The sequence below is a fragment of the Perca fluviatilis genome, chromosome 20 (assembly GCF_010015445.1).
Source record: "Perca fluviatilis chromosome 20, GENO_Pfluv_1.0, whole genome shotgun sequence".
Lineage (NCBI taxonomy): Eukaryota > Metazoa > Chordata > Actinopteri > Perciformes > Percidae > Perca > Perca fluviatilis.
The window spans coordinates 23,082,119-23,105,067 of NC_053131.1; the positions used below are offsets into that span (position 1 = coordinate 23,082,119).

General features: G+C 43.2%; 1 protein-coding gene across 4 annotated transcripts in view; it reads right to left on the minus strand.

Moving 5' to 3' along the window:
• The window catches only part of arid1b (AT rich interactive domain 1B (SWI1-like)), a 210,638-nt gene that overhangs the window by 57,958 nt on the left and 129,731 nt on the right, over positions 1-22,949 (minus strand). For all 4 annotated transcript variants that reach the window (XM_039785163.1, XM_039785162.1, XM_039785161.1 and 1 more), the window contains exon 5: positions 1,638-1,944. In XM_039785163.1, the coding sequence (XP_039641097.1) occupies positions 1,638-1,944 (307 nt within the window). The remainder of the gene's footprint in view (positions 1-1,637; positions 1,945-22,949) is intronic.

Below are 22,949 nucleotides of genomic sequence, written 5' to 3' on the forward strand. Positions count from 1 at the left end.
CACACACACACACACACACACACACACACACACACACACACACACACACACATTCACATACCTGTCTGAGGCAAATCAAATCCACACTTGTTTATAATGCTCAGTGTTTATCTAAATGGTTATGTGCTCTGCTATGGCCTCAGGAGACAGACAGACACACCGTGCATTGTCTGATAATCCTGTTGGTGTCTTGTTTGGCCTGCCATATCTTAGATAAGGCTACAAATCAGATGGGAGGTTGTTCACTACCAGTCAGTCTCAATTCATTAACACTCAGAGTGTAGAGGAAATATTGTCTGGACGTGAATGTTAGAAATACTTGTGCGATCCACGGGGGAGATGGACTTTATCAAAATTCCACTGCAATGTAGGGATGTGTTTCTACAACACCGCGATCAAAGACTTAACAAATCCCTACTATGCAAGGACAAAAACTTTGTGAGGAAAATGAATGAGACATATTCCATGAAGTGCTCTGCACTAAGCCGTAATATTCTTCAGCGGTCTGAATAAGGATTTCAAATGGACCAGAGATATTGAAGTCTAGACATGCTGGATTGATATTATTTGGTCTTCTGCTGCAGTGTGCACTCAGCTTCATCCCCTGTCCAAACTGGCAGAATGAAAATTGATCTGGATGGATTACACGGTGAATTGGAGATGAGAAAAAAAGAGATGCTATTAAACCAGGATGTTGTCACCTATGGGTCATCTGGACTGCTCTAAAATAAAGGTCAACCATGCTCAAACACAAGCAAAGCTTTCTGTGTAGATTTACATTGACAATATTATTATGGGTAATCATATAAAAAATTAAGACTTTGATTAAGACAACGAAACACAGTTTCCCTCCTGTAACCCAGATTTTTTCTGAGCTGAATTATTTGTTTGGTGACAGAAAGTGGTGAAAGCTTCATGCTTTCGATCTACTCTAGCAATGCAAAACACACTACATTTAAATGTTGGCATGTTGTTATTTGTGGAAACGCGTACACCTATTCTGCATCAGGGTCAGTTTTCTACATGACCTTTTTAAAATCCTCTTTAAATGCACATATTTAAAAACAAATGAAATCAGGCTTAGGTCTTTAAATAGCAACATAAATGGAAAGGTCAAGCAGAAATGTAGGTGGGATAACTGTGATATGCTTACAGCAGCAACAAGTTTACTAATGGTACTGCCGTCAAGCTGCTCCAAGTATCATTTTCAAAGAGCACATTAAAACTGAATCACATGGGGCTGGAAAAGGAAACTTCTGGTCATCAGTGATGTCTGAACAGCGACTTTTCATCATCTGTCAAAGGCAATACACTTCATTTGACATCGCTGACTGGGGAATGTTTGTGATTGTTTTCGCTTTCGAACAGCAGCCTCTTGTTTGGTGGCACAGAGCAATTTCCCCTTTAAGCTGTAAAGCAATTTTGCAAATGTCCCAGGGAATCCAACACGGTGTTACATGATGTATAATGCAGTGTAGTGTCTGGTTCCGACGGCAATTCTTCAGTTATAGTCTTGTTTGTTTTTGGAGACACATCCATAAAGTTATCATGCTACAAATTGCACCTTCCATCAGAATTAAATCTGATTATCAAGTTTCATGCGCGCATACTTTTAGAGGCTCTAATGGCAACCTTACCTGGCGCGGTGGCGTTGGCTGAGGGTCCACTGGCGGGAGAGATGGGTCCAGAGCCTGATCGCGACTGCTGGGACTGAGTGGAGCCTGCAGGTGAGACCACAGGGGAGGGAGAGGGCCCGCTTCTCTGGCTGGGGAGGTGGGGGGAGGCGTGAGGGGAGAAGGGGGACTGTCCCTGGTTACTGGCCCCGCCCTGCTCCCCTTGGCTACTGCTGCTGCTGCTGGAGGAGCCGCCACCACCGCCGCTGACGGCTGAGCCCAGACCAGCCTCCGTCCCAGTAGGGAGGTCATCAATCGAGCCGGACAGATCCTGGAACAGAAGAAAGGACTTACAGTGAGTATTTCTGAAGCTCACCCAAGCATTTGATGAGAAATGACATGCATCAGGTGGCAAATTTGAACATGAGCTCAAGCAAAGACAAAATTCTCCTGGTAAATATAATGTCATGATAAATCGTTGCTATTGCAACTATTTCAGCATAGTTGAAATGGGATTGTTTGTCTGAAAGACCGGATCGTATAATTTTATAATAATAATAAAAAAAACTCTTGAAAAACAAAAAAGAAGTGAAACATAATGATGCAAAGACGCACCATATTTCCAATGCTTTCGTAAGGCACTGCAGGTTAAAAGGTTAAAAGTTTAATCTGCATGTGCATGAACAGTATTTCACTTTTCTGTGACCTACTGTAATCACTGAGATAAGGTTTCTGCAGTCATGGTGACAGTGGTTAATATGGCAGAGGAGCAAAAAAAAATCCCACATAAGAAGCCACTACTGTACAGTAGTGCTGCTATGGTGAAAATAAGGGTGAGTTCATATTACAGATTTCATTACCTGTGGTGAGTAAAGAACTGTGTGTGTGTGTGCCTGTGTGTGCTTAGTAGGTAGTCCACCTCCTGAATGGATTCCAGGGAATCCCCACCAATACTGCTGACAGAATACTGAAGACTATAGAAAAGTGTGGAGCGCTCGAAGCAGTAAAACAACAGTGATAGATGGAAGAGAGACAGTGGTAGAGGTAGAGAGAAGACCAGATGTGATGTGATGTGAGGCAATGTGATCGCTGCCCCCTAACTAAACATCACACACATTTGGACAAACACACACACTCACAGACTAGCGGCTGTGCCCCAGCTGTAGCTGAACATGGGGGAAGTCACCTGTGAGTGACCCCGGTTTCCTGGCTGGTGCCCGCTTGGGGAGGAAGGGGATGAGTTTGCGGGTGTATGCCAGCTGATCCTACCTGCTCTATCAGGCCTGTTGACCCTGTCCCACCTGAGTCCTGTGCAACCATTACTGTCACCACAGAACGATGTGTGTCTGTGTGTCTCCCTGACCTTATATGGGGTCTCAAAATCCAAATAACCCAACTACACACCTACATATATATACGGGGAATGCTGTCGTTCAGATTCACTTTTTGCATGCTTGTTGTAATGTTATTAGAATGTGATTCTACTGGTGAACATTAGGAAGATGTTATTTAATAGATACACTATTATGCATTTTTCATCAGACTCAACATCAGTATGCATCGATCATTTCTTCAGATGTCTAAGCAGAAATTAGGATGCTGGTGTAATGTGGTAAGATGTTGCTGGAAGTGTCAGACTGTAAAAGCTACATTGAAAGCAGCCTCACCATGCCTGAACAGACAGCTAGTATTCAAATTAAAAGATAATGAATATTGGCAAAATGTTTGGGAGACTGGCTGCCAAACCCTGCATGTCTTGAATGCATTGGCTGTGACCACAAATATGGCACTTGTTTTGAATTATGCAGCTCTGTCACACAGTCAATTCAATGTCAACAGTGGCAGACACTGTACTTTTTCTCATTACTCCTAGCACCATATTATTTTATATAAAAAAGTGAGACAGACGTCCTCCATGTCTCTCTACCATGCATGGCGTAGCCTGTGGAACAGACAACCAAGTCAGTGTGGCAGTCGGTCCACGGCTGCTTATTTTGGTTAATGCGATCTCGGTGGTGACACACAAAGCCTTTGTTTTCCATCATGCCGCTGTGAGTGCCCACCCGCTCTGCCAGCCTGCCAGTCTGTCGCCTGGCATTATCTACCATCGCTCGACTGAGCACATGAGGCACTCGCTTTCCTCTCTCTCTTCCTCATCCTTGGTAACCCTCCCTGTCCCAGCCATTTAAGTCATCCGGTATTCTGAGTTGAGTGATGTAATGCGCTGCCTCAACCAACAGGGCGTAATGTTTTTTGCAACCTACCTGCTGCCCCAGGTGCATGCCATTTCACACAGTGGGGTTACCATGAGAGCGGGTGTAACCATGGCAATGTTTTTTCCAAAACACCCAACAGCTAGCCCCGATGTACAGCTAGGTGGTTAACCCACAGGCTAATTGTGTGAATGGATGGGAATAATTGCATTTCACCTAATTGGGTGCTGTTGCCAGCTTTTCCAGTGGCAGGTTTAGGTGTACCAGTAATTCGTTTAGAGGCTGTTAGGCTCATTTGGATTATACACACACTTGAGCACAGCTGTGTGGCTCAAGACCAAAAAAGTAGCAGCACTATAATAACATGAAAGGGTGGGAAAGCTTAACACCCGTAGACTATAAAAATGTCAATTGCAAATACCCCATAAACTTAGTTATAACTAATAGTTGTTGAAACACTACCATGAAAAAAAGTCATTTCACAATGCACCAACAGTATAATGCATTTATCACCACATACACCTTCCTCTACATGTACACTTAATCCTTGTAAAGGGCCATGGAGCATTGCGTTACCTGCCTAACTGTCTGCTACATCGTCATGTTTACAGAATCGAAGCCAGCCAGCCAGCTAACCAGCCAGGCAGGCATGCAGTCGGAGGATCCAAACGCCCAACAATCTGGGGCCCCAATCCAAAGTGGCCCAAATCCAATTTGTTTGGCTCAGGGCTGCAAATTGCTCTGTGCATTGAGTCTCCAAATAGCTGTCAACCACTCCCGCTTGGCGTCCTGTATCGCTTAATTCGCTCCTGGAGCATGTAATTGTCATAATAAGAAAAATATTGAGGTGATAATAACCAGTTACTTTGAGATGCCCCCCGCCCGCCTCAAGACAGACACACATACAGTTGCATATACGCACATAATGGGCCGAGACTGCCATCTACACATTTCACACAACATTGGGAAGGCAGTCGCTCGTGACCCTTCACCTCTCTGGTGTTGGCGCCTGCCTGCACTCTCTCGTTTAGTGTGCCTCTGTTTGTGTGTCTGTGTGTGACAGGCACACAGGCTGCTGGGCTGTCACAGCAAGACATGCTTGAGCACTGATGCGGCCGAGGGGACAGATGAAGCCACACACACACCACACACACACACACACACACACACACACACACACACACACACACACACGTCCCGTTCCGTCCCTCACTCATACTACTGACCTGCTCTCCCTCTCAGAGACCCACACACGCGCACACACACACTCTTACGTTATTACACACACACACACACACTCTTAGACACACACACACACACACAAGCAGGGTATAAGGCATCAGTGTGAAGAAGGGAGCTGTCACATCCAGCAGACTGCGGGCCTTTTTCCCCTGACCGTGGTGCTGATGTTGTCTCCTCTCACCGCACACTGGGAATTAATCAAAGTTGCTATGGTAGTAGGCACCAAGTGTGTGTGTGTGTGTGTGTGTGTGTGTGTGTGTGAGTGTGTATGAGAGATGTGTGCGAAAGTGGTTCTCTGTCTAGACAGGGAGGAGCCAATGGCTGTAGCTTCCTGTGTGCTACAGGAAAGGAGAGCGACTAGAGAAACTAGCTAATTTACTCTCTCTCTCTCTCTTACACACACAGTCTCTCTCTCTCACATTAAGTATCTATTTTTTGTCTCTCTCTTACTGCCCCAGTCAGAGGCTGAGGGCTCTGCACCAGATGGCTAGCCAGCTAACTAGAGCCTGAGACACAAACTCAAACACAGCAACTGAGCACTGTGAGTGGTCGATTAAAAACAACCTTCCTTATGGCTTGAAACTGCACAGAACCAAAAACTGACTTTGCATTCCAGATATTACAACTTGACCGTGTTTATTCACCTAGACATTTGTTTGATAGATTTCATTTATTTGATTACCATAGCTGACAACAACAACTTCCTCTGCCAGAGGAAAACAGAATTGGTAGTAGCTCCTTTATATTGTGACATTACCATGTTCATACTAGTGCATGGAAAATTGTATACTTTTTACTATAAAATAACAAAAACAATTCCAACAACAAATAGTTACAGTTGGTTTTATTTGTCAAACTCATGAGATATCTGTCTTTCTGCCCTTAGATAGAGGTGAGTGGAATGTGTTTATTGTACTCACCTCATTGACAAAAAAGACATTTAAAAAATTCAAAAGCAAAATCTTTTAAAACAGTGTTCCCATTATTACCCTGGATATTCACAGAACAGCTGTCAACACAGTTTTCAGGGGGACTATTTCTGTTTCTGGACAATCCATGTTGCTGATGAATTTTTAAAATGTCAATTTTTCAAGGCTGTGGGTACCACATATGAATTTTCTGGCTACAGAAATCCCAGAGACAGATATCTCAAAGCCTGGGCAAATATAGCCAAAATATCTGCATGGCTAGACACTACTAGAGATAAGGCATAAAAAATTTTTTTGTTTGGTTCCGGTTTGTTGTCAGTTGAGGTCATGGGTTGATAGGGAATTTATTTTTATTTTTTTCCCAGTGGCAGCAAGGGATAGGTAGGATTTTGTTTGCCTTTACAGTAGCGATGGATACTCAATATGTTCATAACATAGCCTACCTGTTACTACATGTACAGTTGTCGCTTAATAAATTGAAAACATGTAATACACGTGCATATTAAGTAGCCACATGTATTTGTTGTGGTCTTATAATACATCCATAGGTTTACCGCTCCAGCGGAGAGGATGGTTCGTTTAGACAGCTGCTACGTTTACAAGAGTTTGTCCAAAAATCAAGATTCGTTGCAAACTAAGAAACAGTTAGACTACAAACTGACATATTTCATTTTAGCTTGTTTGTAAAGTCGCTATTTGCAGAGTAGAGCTTTGTTTGCACAGCGGTTTCTACAAGTTTAAATTAAATTAAAAGTGTGTGTGTGTGTGTGTGTGTGTGTGTGTGTGTGTGTGCATCGCTGTTCAGAATCCCGTCTATCTTCCATAATGCAACGCTTGTATCCAAATGAATTGTGTTGTGAAGTTGTCATTAGCTTCACTGCTGTTAGCCACCTCCATTGAGCCACGGGGACTTGCTGTAACGTTAGAGCACTCTAAAGGGTGTTTACCTTTCTTTTGATCGTGTTTGCTTGCTACGTTGCCGTCCTCTTGAACGACATTAAACACAACATATAGTTCATGAGTGGTTTCATCTGCCCTGTTTAACGTGTTGAAGCTCCCCAGCTGGCCGCCGTGGCCGGTGAGGGCTGGTTGAAGGCGCCGTCCTCACGCTGCTGCTGCTGCCGTAAAACTGGACACGGCAACGTTAAGTGCCGCTGCGGCGACATCGGGTCCTCTTCCAGCATTGCTGGAGGAAAACGGGCATGTTGCATCGCAAGAGTGCTGTACAAAAATGTAATTATAGTTCGCCTTAAACTTTTTATTTGTGTATTTATTTAATTAGTATCATTTCTTCCCCAAGCTCATAAAATAAATTTGGGTCGCACATTAATTGACAGGGTCGGTCGGAAACCGGAACCAAACAATTAATTTTGTTAGGCCTAAGTAAGAACAGGATTTATTTTTGTATTTTTTTTTATAATTTGGGTGAAGTGACCCTTTGAACTAAATAAAAACAAGAGTTTACGGTTAGTGATATATAGACACATATATGCAGAATTGATATGTTAATGGGTGATTCCATGCTGCTCAGTATACATGGCACGCTACTCCAAGCTAAGAGGAATTATCTGAAACTTGAACATCCTGCAGTCTCATTGCAAAATGGATGGAATAGGGAAGGTTGACTGTCTCCCACCATTCGCTCTCCTTTCTTATCCAAGGCTGCCGATCTGCTCTGTAGGAGGTTGGTATTTTAGCTGCTACTCCCCCTGGAGCTACCATGCCCTCCTCCCATCTGCCACACCTGCTGTGGGACACTAGACCCCACCTAAGCTCAAAGTAGCTGGCAGAGCAGCAGGTAAGGTCAAGAGTCTGCGTAGGCGGCATGCCGTACCAACATCTATAATGCATGTAATGTATGAATATATACAAATATATCTATATATATAAATGAAGTTGCATATTAATCTGGGCCTACAATAACGTTTAGGGCGGCCTAAAGCCTTTATACATACCTTTTTGAATAGAATACTAAGCTATTAAAATAGCCTACTAATTGTTGGCATAATTTTATAAAACATGTTTTAACGTTAAACATACATGTGGCACAGTGAATCCTTAGGATGAACTGTATCTGTGGATGGCCTTTGTGACTACATTGCCTATAGGCCAGTAAGCAGAGACTTTTAAATTTTTGGAAAGACGTTCAAAGATTTACAATAATTTGGAGGCCCCCCTGCATTGACTCTAAGGACCCCCAAGGAGTCCCAGACCCCATGTTGAAGATCCCTGCTCTAGATTAAAATGTGTGATTAGATTCACACATTTTCTTTGGATTACAGTAAATAAATAAATAAATACATAATAAACAAATACAAATCTTAAAGTCAAGTTCATAAAGTAACTTTCTTTGCATTAATTTGATTCCAAATCAAGATACACTGGTAATAATTGCTTTCCATTGTTAATATGTACTTAAAAACAGTTCTGAAATGCAAAATAATAGAATTTTAATCATGTGATAAAACATGCGATTTATTGCGATTAACTATAGAAATTCAGCGATCGCGATTAAGAAAAAATATCGTTTGACAGCCCTAATATATATATATATATTTGTGTTACATTGGAATTGTGGTACAAAGGGATGTCTTCATGGACAGTCTATAGAGGAGCAGTGATTACAACGATCAAAAACTCTTTCAATGTAAATGTAGGCAGGGCAGCATTGTTTTAAGACTTGTGGACTATGCTTTAATGCTATTTTTCTATGTACACTGTTTTTTCCGATGTGTGTATCGATGTGCCCATATAGGAACTGTGTTTTCACAGGTCAAGAGTAAAATTCATTATAATGTTACACATAGCGACGGTTATACTCCACTTCACTGTGGTACAGTATATACAGAAATAACACCTCAGTGGGCTCAGAGGGGAGTTTTAATCTCTGTTTCTCTTCTCTGGGTAAATATGATGATGTAAACTGTAATTAACTCAAACCGCTATCGTTTGTAGGCCTGAGGGACAGGCCTGCTCATGGCAGCACTGCATTCATTTATCGGCTCCGGCCGCTGTGTTTTCTATCTTTATGGTGCACTGGAGACTAAGAGGAAATGCTATTACACAAAGATGTTTTTTATCCTCCCCTCTAACCGTCGATTAAGGCAAAATCCAAATGAAATGCCATGCAAATGAATCCAAATGGACTGCTGAACGTGTGTGTGTGTGTGTGTGTGTGTGTGTGTGCGCACACGTGCGTGTGTGTGTGTGTGTGTGTTAAAGAGGGTTTTAATGCAATGCCCCATGTAGAGCACTAACTGTAATTCCCTTCACTAAGTGCTATTAAGTACAGAAAGAAGAGAACTGAGAAAGAGAGAGGGACTTAGTGGAGGGAGATTTAACACAACACCCACACCATCATTTCTTTTTTTGATGTCAATCAGCTGGAAAGTCTACCAAGGCTGGAATTATGATGATAATTGGTGATGATGATGAGAACTGATAGAAATGATGACGATTTAAGCGCAACAGTATGAATCGATGATCAAAAGCTTTCTAATGCACAGTACTGCACTGCTTTAATAATTCTATGTAGGAGCGTGCGAACATGCCTTAACGGGGTATGTCTTTGCTAGATAATGTGTGTGTTTGTACGTAAACTGGGATATGTATATGTATGAGCCCGTGTGTGTGGAGATAAGAGTTCTCATGCAGAGTCTCTGCCACCTCCTGAGGGTCTGTGCCTTGTGCCTCCTCTCCTCACTGAGGATTTCACTCAGAGAGACTCCAAATACAGGCAAGGGCACTCTTTGCAAAACAGGGGAGATGTTTGGCATGCCTCAGGCTCGCCAAAAACCCATGTGGGCTCTAGGCTAGCACCCAGCAGGCACTCAATTATGCTAGCATGCCAACCCATGAATATCTGTGTTGTGCCACGAGCTTGGAGGCTGAATGTTCCCTTCCCAAACGCCTAAAGTTTCCAATTGTCTCTCACTTTAGTCTAGTCAAGACTGCCACAGGTGGCACACTATCTTCTTCTCCTAGAACCAACTCAAGAGATGGAACATAGTGACCCTGCAGTTGCAATAAATGCAAATTAATCGTACAAATAGGGATAATGGCGTGCACTTTTAGGCAGTCCCTCATCAAAGGCATGCATAGTGTTTCACTTGTACACACCAAAAGAGATTTTGGCATGGGGTTTGGCATAAGGCATTTGTGTGATGGTTTGAGTTTGAGATAGAAGTTCAAACCTTATTTTCACATTCCTGGCCAATCCAACGCGCCCTTTGTTTTAAGCACAGAGGCCTTTACTCTGCTTCAGGAGTACACATGTTTACTGTAGGTGGTCTGAGCAGGAATCAAACCTCTAATGCTTGTGTTGCTTCTTCCATGATGTACTGTATCTACTGCTGCTGCTCTGCTAATGTGCTGTTCATGCTACACCTCCTCTGTAGACATGGTGTAAGCATAAAAAGGACCAGGTGTTGTATACAGCACACAGAAATAATTGCATGTAGACAGTGTTCATCGGAAACACTATATTAGTGAGAAAAATGCTGGTTAGAACAAAACACAACCCACAAACTCATGATTACAGATGAACTATTTTGTGATTTGAAAAACACTCCGCACTATTTGGAAGGCTATGTTGTCGAAGACAGTCTCTTTACTCTGTCTCTGTTTTTGTTATCTGGAACAAAAGCAGCCTAAGAACAAACTGTTCAAGGCTTCCCAAAGTTGTGCAGAGGAGAGCTACAGCAGCACTGAAAAGCAATTGTGCTTTTTCTTTTCAATTCTGCCTTCTGCACACTTCACAAAGCCCAGACAATCTCTTGATAATACCGCGGCATCTCGATAAGAGAAAAAGAAAGCGCTCTCTCTTTTTCCACCCCCAGCACTGAGTGGAAAAATACCTCAGAGCGGTCCTGGAGCCAGGCGTGAGGGTCAAACAGTCGTGTGGACACTTGACTCAGGATTCCAATAGATTCCCCAAATCTGGTGATAATGCTAACAGTGACTCCAACGCATTAGCAATTATTGCTTGTTGTAAGATAGGGGGCTCACTGAGTGATAACTGCCCCGGCTCTTAAGCCTCTCATAATGTGGAGATATTGGGCGGGCCACATTGAAAGGGACATTTGAGGCCCTATTACCCCTAAGCTGTTAAAGACGCCCAAATCTGGCGCTGCTTGTCTCCAAACCGGAGGGATTAGTTTTGAGTTTCACTCCGATTCCCCCTGATAATATGCCAAGCTGTAGCAGCTAGAAGTACTTAGCCTGTGGGCCATATTCACTTAATATCCCCCCCCCACCCACACCCACACCCACAAAACACACACACACACACACACACACACACACACACACACACACACACACACACACACACACACACACACACACACACACACACACACTGTTCTTTGCACCAACAACAATATGTCTCAAACAACCAACAATAATCTTTAGGTGGCTAAATAAACATGTAGGTCAACCCTCTCTGTGTCCAGGTGTTGAAGTTGAAGATGAACACGCTCCATCTCTATCCACCCACAAGACCAACCTTTCACACAGATGAGTTAGGTCATTGGTATTCCGCCTAGAAGCACAGTATGGATTTAAATTTGCTTTCATTTCAAACAGCAACTTTACAGAGGCAGAGGAGACTGTCCAAACTTTTTTTTTTCATTAGTCCACAAGGGTTCTTCACACTTTAGATTTTAAAGCACAAGCCGTCCACTCACCGCCTCCCCTTACAACAACACACACACACACACACACACACGCACACACACACACACACACACACACACACACACACACACACACACACACACACACACACACACACACACACACACACTCACCCTATTTGTTCTGCACGTATTGGTTCTGCTAATGTTTTTATTTATGGCATTCCAGCATGACATCCTGCCATCCACCCACCCCCCTTTACCTTTCCACTCATCCAAGAGAGAACTGAAAAAATGACGCATGACATAGTGTGCGAGAGCGTATATACATATTTGTGTGTAAGTGAGAGAGAGAGAGAGAGAGCGAGAGAGAGAGAGATGGAAGGAGAGGCGCAAAATAAAGAAATAAATAAAGGGCCCAAATTCCTCATTTCTAATTCAGCTGCTCGTTCAGCTTAACCTCTCTCTCCTCAGCAATTAAAGCGCACGCCACATCCTTCACGCTGCGTACAGCCGAGGCTAAATAATGCAGGGGGCATCCAGCACCCGCATCCTTTATCATCCCAAATGACAGCCATTTGCATATCTCCCCAGTCAATTAGAGCGCGGCGGAATAATCAGCCCATAATTGGGGGAGAGCGTCGGTAATCACCCGCCCTGGCACACCGACAGGGCCATTGGTGGAGCGAGGGAGGAGAGGTTGTGTGTGGGGTTGGAATAGATGTATGTGTGTGTATGTGTGCATCAGGGAGACAGTCCACCCGACTGCAGCCTCTTCACTTCAAACTAACACGTCCAAACAAACAGTCTAACTTCTCTCTGGTTCCCTCTATTGCTTCCTGTTCTCCTCCTCTCCGCTGCCACTTCTTCTCGCTAATTTGCACGAGCCGGCTTCCTCTGTCTATTTGCTTCCAACACATTATTTCTATGTGATATTTTTCATCAAAATGGGTCAGTATAGAACTTTTAATGGCATAAAAACCGATAGATGAAAGACGGTTTTCATTCCAGGAAGCCATTCATTCTCAAATGTTATCGAATGTTAATTGCTCGCCCTTTAAAAAACATGAATAATGACATCCTCTTCAGTGTTGGTGCTTTGTAAACGAGATTCAAGGGTTCAAGATCACTAATGTCAATAATGAATTTGATTTTCATGCCAGCAATTCTGTCTGTGTTTTGTAAATGTAAAAATTATTTCTTCACCTTCCACTTTCTTTCCAAAATTGTGGATTTCCTATCAACAAACATGATTGTGGAGTAACATGTTCTTTGCATGCCAATTCTATTCTATTGCAATTATTCTATGAGAGCTAGTAAGTTCATACTATATTCCTTTTGTATAGCAAGAAAGCTCAACAGCCAAGAACAATGTAAGAAAGACTGCGCTAAGACACCAGTGGGAAAATCCCCTGCTTGTCCCCTTTAGATGCAGACAATCAAAGTCGTTTTATGGGAAGTTTTCTGGGCAGCTTTGAAGTGCAGTAGCTGCATAGCCTCTGTATTTCCTGCTGAAAGGGGGATGACCATTTTTGTGAAACAACATTTCCTTTAATACGCTGTAACCTCCCATTCCTCAGATGCTTTGGTGCTGTCCTCTGAACATGACAAATAAAAGGATGACTTGAGAGAGAAAGAGAGAGAGAGAGAAAAAGGGGTTGACAGTAATGGGTGCGGTGGTGGAGGTGTTGTGTGTGTGTGTGTGTGTGTGTGTGTGTGTGTGTAAAGGAACATCAGAGAAACCCAGGCAAGGTTAGTTTCCATCTGCAGCTCCATCCTTTTGTGTTTCCCCAGCTGCTTTCTTTTCCCTCTTGCCTTTGTATTTGTTCTACCCAATCCAGTTTCCTCTGTGCTGTTTCAGGCCCACTGTCGCTTTGGAGAGAAGAACACTTGCCATTCAGTTCTCCTTGATAGAAGTGGCAAGAAATAAAGAAAGGAAGTTAGAGCTTGGAAGGAGGGGATGGGGAGGGAGGCAAGGACAGCACAGGGGATGATAGTGATGATTTGTTCGATTTAACCTCCACATGGGACTTTATTCTATTGCAGGTGAGGGGCCGACCAGACTAACCGGAGACCAAACAGAGTATAAACACAAACAGAAAAGCTTCTTTTGAAGAGAAAAGACTACAGAAACACAAGAGTGGAAGCATCCTTAAAGGAAGGGAGGAAACATTGATTCCCCTTTTACTCTTTTTTAAGGGGGTGTTTCTCTCTCGGTTTAATCCCCCATCCCTCCATACTCTCGGGGGATCTGTGGCATTTCCTGCCAGCTAGCCAGCCCTGTGCTGCAAAGACTTATGCATCACTGTCAAAATGACTCTGATCAAAAGAAGGGAGGGAAGACGAGTGGTGGGGTGGGTGGGGGGCTTGGTTTGAGGGTCTGGTTTGATCGGTGTGATGCTAAACTCTTTCCCCATTGGACGTGCCGCCTGTCAGTGCGTCCGCCTTGGTAATCCATCAGCCCCCCGCGGCTGATCAATACTAGAATCGGTGGAATTCTGAGATATCTGGTTGTGATCTGTGTATCCTAACAGTTACTGTGCTGTAAAATTAACACGTAACTCTGATGCTGTCTTTCAGCTGGAGAACGCATAAAACCAGGAAGCCTCTGTCCACCATCTCTTCTTTGTGTCAAACTTGAAATTCTGTCATATTGTATTTGAATTACCTGGCGACATCATGTGAGTTACGGAATTTACTCCCCACGAAGTTTCAGAGAATAAAAAATAAAAATCAGTTTGACAACATTTTTCCTAAATTGAAAGGGGTCTACTTGTTTAGTAATTATCACCCCAAAGGATGCAGACCCATATGGGACTACTAGGCACCTATCAGATGATCCCTGCCTGTGTCTCCTGAAACACAGTATGGTGTGGAATTTGCGGAGGAAATTTTACTTTACAATTAGAACACATGGCAAATTCTTGTTTAGGATTAAGTGAAATTAAGTGAAAACTTGTACAATTATTGTAACTAACAGGAGGACCTAAGGTAATATGGCTTTTGCTATGTTTACAAGTGACAAAGAGCTACTTCTTAATTCTCTTTTCCCTCATTACTATTTTTAACTACCATAGTATGATACTATTAAATCTGTCCTCTGTACTCTAAGAAGGTAAAATACACTTATTTATATATAATAGATACACACATTTATGCATACAGTAGGCTCCATTTTATTAGGGATGCACCGAATCCAGGATTCGGGTTCGGTTGAATATTGGGCTTTTTGACGGGGATAGAATTTTTTCCACCGAACCGAACCCTACGCTTGCACTGTGCGCGCTACCCTGGTCGACGTAATGACACCGCCGTTGATTACGAGAAGGTGTTTATGTAGATGGACCGTTCAGTGCAGTAGGCTGTGAGAAAGTGAAAATGGAACTCGCGAGCAGAAAAGGCGCCGCAAGACAGCACCCCCAGCCAAAAGAAGGCGACCCAAGCCGAGCCACACGCCCAACCCGCAATGCCAAGGACCCCAAACAACACACAACATCTCCGCTGCCAAAACACCTGCACATGAAACATCCGAAAGAATACGAACGGCGCATGAAAGAATCTACGGACAGCAGCCAAAACGCAGCAACCCCAGGTACGGCAAAGGCAGGTCAGTCACAGCTAAAAACTTGTGTTAACCAGACTGTGCCTCTCCCGGGCTGTCAGCTGTTCTCTCGGCAAATGAGTCTCCCTAAAGTGGGAGCGGAGCGACCGAACGGCCGGCTGCTGCTCGTTAGCATTCTAATTTCACCCACCCAACATGACTTCATCATACACTGGTTAGTGAAAATTTGCCAAAACAAAATTGTCACTCATCTGGCGATAGCGATGTGCTTTCCTATGATGTGAAAAGACATTAAGTTGTTACATTTAACTATTTTAGAGGCTGTGGACGTTGTTTACTTCATTAATGTGTTTACTGTGTTAATGGACTGAGGATGGGAGTTCAGTATTCGATTTTGGATTCGGCAGAATCTTAACCAGTGGATTCAGTATTTGGCTGAACCCCAAAAATCTGGATTCGGTACATGCCTACTATGTATATCTAATGTTTATATTCTGTGTCGTATTCTGTTCTGCTTGTTTTTATCATCCTTTGTGTAACATGTTTTGACATGCAAATATTTATGATGAATAAATATGTGAAATAACTTGTGGCATCAGTTGGCAGCTTCTAGCAAATTGCTGTGCATGTGTTACTTACTATCCACTGTAAAAAGGTGGCAATGCAATCTGGAGCTGACCCTGACTTCTGACCTTCCAGCAGAAAATAAAGTGTCCCTACATATTAAAGAATACATCTGTTAAAATATCCCATCATTATTCCACACTGTTTAAATGGATTTGTAATTACTCAGACAAATAGACGACAATGGGCTGATGGAACAATAAATAGACAATATGATTCTCATTTCAGGTTAATCAAATTGTACAAGCTGGGTTACACACACACGCACACACTCTCACCACACACACACACACACACACACACACACACACACACAGAAAGAGTCACGTAGGGAGGCAGCAGCCCTCTCAGGACAGGCCCCGGCATCAACGTCAGCCCACATTTCAGATCGTTCAAACAAACTTTTTAGCGCTGAAAACAAATTGGGCTCACCATCAAAGAGACTTTTCAAAAAGCCATTTCTCTATGCTAGTTCAAAAGAACCCTGGTTGGTAAACAGGCATGGAGAATTCACAGTGCAAGATATTGTAGGAGGTACAAACGGCTGGAGCTTCACCACAACAAAGGCAGAGGAAAAGGAGTGGAGGGGTGTAATTCATCACACACTCAACAAAAGCAAGCGTGACTGACTGTCCATGACCAAAGAAGCACACACACACAAAAAAAAAACTTTTAATTGGAGAAGCTGTTGTTTTTTGTTTTTTGTTTAGTTTTTTCTTTTTTAAACCCACTCCGTCTATTGTTTTTTCTTTTTCATCCCTCCAATTTCTTGCTGCTCAGTGTGCCTGGATGCCCTTGCCCTTTCCTTCTCCTCCCCGATCGCCTTCTCCTCTATCTTTTTCCCTCTTCCCTCCCTACCACTTCCCCTGTTTCTTCATTAAAACAATTCAACGTGAGTTATTCTGGCCTCCATCTTAAATGAGAAGACAGACAGTGCTGCAGGAAGAGAGAGAACCATGAATGAAGGGAGAAGAGGCTAAAGAAAGTGGCAAGGAGAGAAGAATGGGGAGGTTAGTGGGAGAAAAAACCTCTGGGTCCTTTCTGGCCTGTGAGGTTTTTTTAAACAGACGGACAGGCAGACAGAGGTCTTTCTCCACATACCATCCGTCTATCCACCTCAGGCAAAATCTCATTTGCAGGGGAATCAGCTGAAGACCAGAGGATAGACAGACGGAGAGATCGAACAAGAGCAGCAGACTTTAGCCCACTTCTCCATCGAGCCGTCATTAGCTATGCACAAGACAAACTGCTGACACAAAGTCACACAGCGTGCTGAGCAGGGACTTGTGGGTAGGCAGGAGGAATCCATCCCTCCATCCCTCCGTCCCTCCACCGGTCTATTGACATCCCTGGCTCTCCCTCGTCCGCCTCCGGTTTTTGCAATTATAATCAAACGGCAGCATCCAGGCCCTGGAGCACGGACTGACGGCTTGGATTAACCAAGATGTGGAAAGGCCTTGGGAGGTGTGTGTGTGTGTGTGTGTGTGTGTGTGTGTGTGTGTGTGTGTGTGTGTGTGTGTGTGTGTGCCTGTCAGCCAGTCTTCTGTTACGTGTATATACTACATTACTTTGTATGTGCAGCATGTTTCAGCATCAGAATTGATGTTTGCGTTTCTGTGTCTCTTCCTGTCTATCAGTTGATTTTGTCGGTACATTTGTGCGTGCACAGTATTAATGTGTAGTACAGGTCTGCGGCTGTAAATGGCAGGGAAAGCATACTGTACGTATGTGGCGGTTCATTTGCATGAAAATGATTGTGAGTAACAATGCAATTTACGCATTTCAATTAAATCCCACTGTTTGGATCATTTGTTTCTGTTGGCTGGATTTGGGAAATGTATCATCAACTCATTGTTTTGGGGAACACACGACTTTAAAAGACTGATAGATATTTATGTGTGATTTTGGCAGCATCTTAACAATTACAGACAATTAAAGAGTACGCTCAGATATGATTTGGAAAAAAAAATACACTTCCAAAAACCCCTTTTCCATTGCCACTGCCAAGTGCTGTACAGTAATTTGCAGAAGAATGAGTGAGACATGGAGCAATGTCATGAAAAGTGACAACACAAGCAAATCAAATAGTTCAGGATATGGAAAGAAATAACAAAGCTATCAGGAAAAAAAGAAGGAACACACACACATACACCCTTTGAATTAACTTCACTTCTGCACTGCTGCTATCGTGCAAGCTACGCCAAACATGCAACTGAACAGAATACCGTCCCTCAGAGGGCAGCGAATAAAGTGCGAGGAACAAAAACATGTCAATCTGCTTTTGTCCAAAAGAATTTGAGCTGCTCTGCTGTGTCTTCTGGGGGATCAGTTCTGTAACTCTTCCTTGCTAAAACACGGACGTCATCCATCAGAGATGACAGATGTGACATGACAGCTCTGTTTGGGAAGCTGTGGTGACTAAAGACAGATAACTACTTACAGCACAGTAGGTGACAAGGGAAAGTTTGTCAATACAAAACCAGATAGTCAAATCTACTGATCTCGTTGTGTCATGTTAATCGCCAAAAAAGGTCTAAACATGTGCTGTACAACACTGGCATTTCACTGCTTTATTGTATTTCTTTTTAGTGCTCAATCCACGGATTCCAATAAAGGTTATTTAAGCTTAGAAATGTGCCAGAGTTGAAATTTCTAATTCAATAATATCATAATAACTCATTAAACAAATTAAATTCACACACCTGGCCCTTAGGAAATCTGAAACAATTGGGTTTTTAGAAATACAAAACTTTATGACGACTCTAAATTACATCTGCTTGGGAGACAAAAGAAAGTTTGGCTAGCCGGATCAACCGCAACCAAGAAAATGATAGCTCAGTGCTGGCTCCCACTCGCTTTGTATCAAATAGTGGTTAGCATATTTTCTGGACATAGTTATGCTTGAGCTCTCTACAGCATGGATTAACAAAGCCAAGTCATCGACTATAGACCTGTGGAAAAACGCAGCAGCACAGGTATCAGTCCTAATGACCTCAGCATCACAAGAAGTAGAGGAGGGCGACTAGGGAAGGTGTGATTTCTGTTTTTGTTTATTTGTTTTTTCTTTCTTTGCCTCGAGACCGCGGAGGGTGGGGGGTGGGAGCGTAGACAGTATATAAACTGGACCAACAGATCCCGTTGCTCTGGACGGAGACCAGTGAAGGATATTAGAAGCACTTTTCCGGTGCTGGCTGAGCGTTACTGCGCAGCCTCCAACTGAGCTTGAAGACGTAGCTGTGACGTGAGCAACGTGTCTGAAAGTAGTGAGTCTTCTGGTAGCTGTGCCAAGAGAAATCTCAATCATTCCCAATCTTGCAGAGACTGAGAGCGTAGATATATGTAAGGAGATAACATAGGCACAGGCTAATTATTGCTAACTAAAATGCTAGTTAACATTAGTAATTAAACTTAAACAGCTAATGTAAATCAAAACTGCCTGTGAGCTTCTCCTGTACTATACGGTAATTCCTCTACTATGCGACAGTTAGTCGCTTGGTTATGACACAATCGTTAGCCTATTTTTACAAAAATGTCAACTACGGAGCCATAACGTGAGGTACAAGGTAATGGAGCCTTTTATACATTGTTGTGTTTCTTTAGAAATAAACAATGGACAAATAGAGTCTTTAAACGCTTCAGATGTAAAGTTATTCACTGTCAAAGTGACGTCAAAATGAATGCAATGTCAATGGAATGCTAACGGAAGGTGATCGCTTTGTAGCATCAAAATGGCGCCATAGGAGGTTCGAGTTCTGAAGCGAAGCTTACCCCTTTGGGTGGGAGAGGGTGGTTGTTCCTGTTCAAGTGCGTTTGTCTGTTCTGATGTTTAAAATGAAAAAAGAAAAAAAAAACTTTATTGCACAGATACCCTTCGTGCTTTTGCTGCAGAGTTATTGCTTGATGACATGCCATGTTTTAGTTTCTCTCTTAGACAGCCAAAAAGCATTGTAATTGGTCAGTAATTCAGCCTGTTGCATGATGTGATCTGAGTTTTTTTTGTGTGAAACATTTGGCATCCCCAAGTGAACCATTCCAAGTGATAATGCTGAAGACAAAAACATTGTGGCACATGACAGCTGAAGCATCAAATAAAATCTAAAGAAGGCATCTTAATACCATCTATGAATATGCCAACAATACACACTCAGATTCACATCAGTCAGCCATCCAGTTTGCATATTCACACTGTGATTCGAGATGGAAAGTCGTCCTGGATGCCCTCCCCCTACCTGGCCTGACAGAACAGAGACCGGCTTACCAACCGGAACGCCCTCGCATGGCTCGTGAGCCAATGGTCGCCCGGCTGTGTGTGCGCGCGCGTGTGTGTGTGTGTGCATGTGGGATGTAAGCACAGGGAAAGGAGAGGTGACAGCGGCGCAGGGCTGATCTAATAACAGGAGAAGATGAAACGCTGTCAGATGCTGCGGTGAGTAGCTCAAACGCCAGCAACGTTTGGTAAAACACACACGCGTCTCCTCCCAGACAATGTCCTTCGCTCACACACTATCTCTGCCTCTCTCTCTCTGTCGCGCACGCACACACACACACACACACACACACACACACACACACACACACACACACACACACACACACACACACTTCTGTGTGATAGACAGTTTCATAGTGTCGTTGCTGAGGTGTTGGCCTATAAAAAGCAGTGCTGATATGATTTAATGGGCGAGTCTTATTATAAGACTGTCGCTGGGCCAGTGTAATCTGGCTAGCGCTCCAGGGCACAGCGCTGAGACACATGCACTACAATACTCCACAGCAGATAATATTGCTATGTGCTACATTGCTATTATAAGATAGAGCTATTTGGCACACTGATACGCCGTGTATAAGGCTGTCATTTGGGAAGGAGTGATTTATGACTGTGAGGCATGAGAATAAAGACTGATTATTTTTATTCATGTGTCTTTAGAGGCCAACTTCATTTCTTTTTTGTTTGTACTGCACTTATTTTTATACGGAATCAAAGGAAAATTGTCTTCTGTGCAAAGCACACATAACACCATATGGGCTTTGTGGTGTTTATATAAGTCCTGTAGAGTCTGGACCACCCCCTCAAAAACTGCACAATGTCACATTGACATTGATTCTGAATCTGCACTTAATAGAACAAGATCCCTCTGTTAGCTGTCTTCCAATCTTTGCTGGGACTAAATTGCTATTAATTATAAATAGCGGAGCAGCTGTCTTAAAATATATGACATATCTAGTAGCGCATTAGACACTGAGGTGATATTGCCTCTCCTGCCACTTTTAATATCAGCACTCTGGCTCCACTCACGGCCTAATAATGGCTTCTCATTATGAGGTGTGTGTGTATGGTTATGTGTGTGTGTGTGTGTGTGTGTGTGTGTGTGTGTGTGTGTGTGTGTGTGTGTGTGTGTGTGTGTCTGTGTGCGTGCGTGCGTGCGCAGGGGAGGGAGGCTTCAATTTCACCACTTAAAAGCCACAGATGACACCTTGTAAAAAGTTAATTTCATTTTAGACATTTACGGAATAGGGCTGTAAATTTTAGCTCTCGAGATGCGCCGTGAGGCTATCAGCTCTGATAATTGAGATATTGAATAATTAGATGTAAGCAATTCATTATATGTATAAATGCAAAGCAGGTTTTAAAAAAAAGTCAAAAGTTTATTTGAGAACAGTGGGAGAAAAGGGTCTGTTTTTCACATGAGCTGCTGTGGTCAAGTGTAGACGTAGTTTTTAGTGGTCAGAAAGGGCCATTGTTCCCCGGATGTAACTGCAGAGTTGGACAGGAGATGGCGCTGTGCTTGATGTGAGCACAGAAGAGCATGTGATCAAACTCAGAAGAGACAACAACAGAAGAGGGGTGCGTTCAGGATCAGCCAACATTGCTGATTGTTTCATAATGTGATTCACACTGGTGACATGGACAGTTATTACTACAAATCACATGTACAGTAGAAATACTAAACAAGGAGGAAAATCACTATAATATTCTTCTAATATGCTTATATGGAGATGTGTTAGTTGTCATATTTGTTTTGTATGCGTCCAAAAAAAATGTATAATGGGATTTTGGTTTTGACGGGATTATATGAGGCTTGTAGTAAATCACTTAACATGATCTGTTTCAATTCATCCATTTTGTGTAAACACAACCCCACACATGACAAGAAAAGGCATCTTCACACAGTCCACGGTCATTAAAAGACAAGAGAGAATCTCTTTTTTAGGAGTCGCATCTCCCTCTCTGTCTCCCTTCCTTGTTCCCCAAGCCTTTCATTTCCCGGATCTTCACTTTTTTTTTTCCAACATGCCTCAAAAAAAAAAGGCGTAAAAGAGACTTCTTGTCAGATCTATCTTTAAACTGCTTTAATTTTTTCCCCCGTCAGATGAGATTGAGTTTGGTGAGAGGAGAGAGAAAACAGGAGAGTAGGGCTTCCACCTGACTGTATAACCCCGTCACGTGCACACACTCCCAGCTCTTCCTGTTACTCCTCACCCTCCTCCTCTTGCATCCCCCCCCCCCCCACTCCCCTCCCACTCTCATGGCCTCTGTCTTAATTTCACAGGGGAATCATTTGACAGATATTGCCCTTGAAGAGGCAGCCTGTGCCTCGCCACTGAGAGCAATGGGGGGTTGAGGGTTGTGGGGGTGGGAAGAGGAGAATTGAGGGGGGTTGATGGAGGAGAGGAAGCGACAGAGAGTGAGAGTGATGGGGAGAATAAAAGAGGGGGAGAGGAGGAGCGGAGGGTAAAAAGTTATTAAGTGGATGTGAAAATGCAGCGCAGCCAAAAAGGTTAAGTCTGGAATAGGAAATTAAAACTTGCATCGCTTTTGGCTTTAAATAGATTTGGTTTCATTACGGGCGCCAAGGCCAGTTAGAGTCAAATCCCTCTGGAGAGAGGGAGACAGAGGGGAGAAAGGAGAGACTAGGAAGAGAGATGGTGACATGGGAAGGGAGGCAGGCGAAAGAATCGTGAACAATAGGAGAGAGGCAGACACTCGTGCACTTCACATTCATTTTCAATTTCCGCCTGTTTTTCCCCAAACCCCCTTCCACAGTCAAGCGAATACCAATTCTACATACCATTACTGATTTAATACTTTAAGTGGAATACAAGGCTGCTGTGAAGCATGAATACAAAGA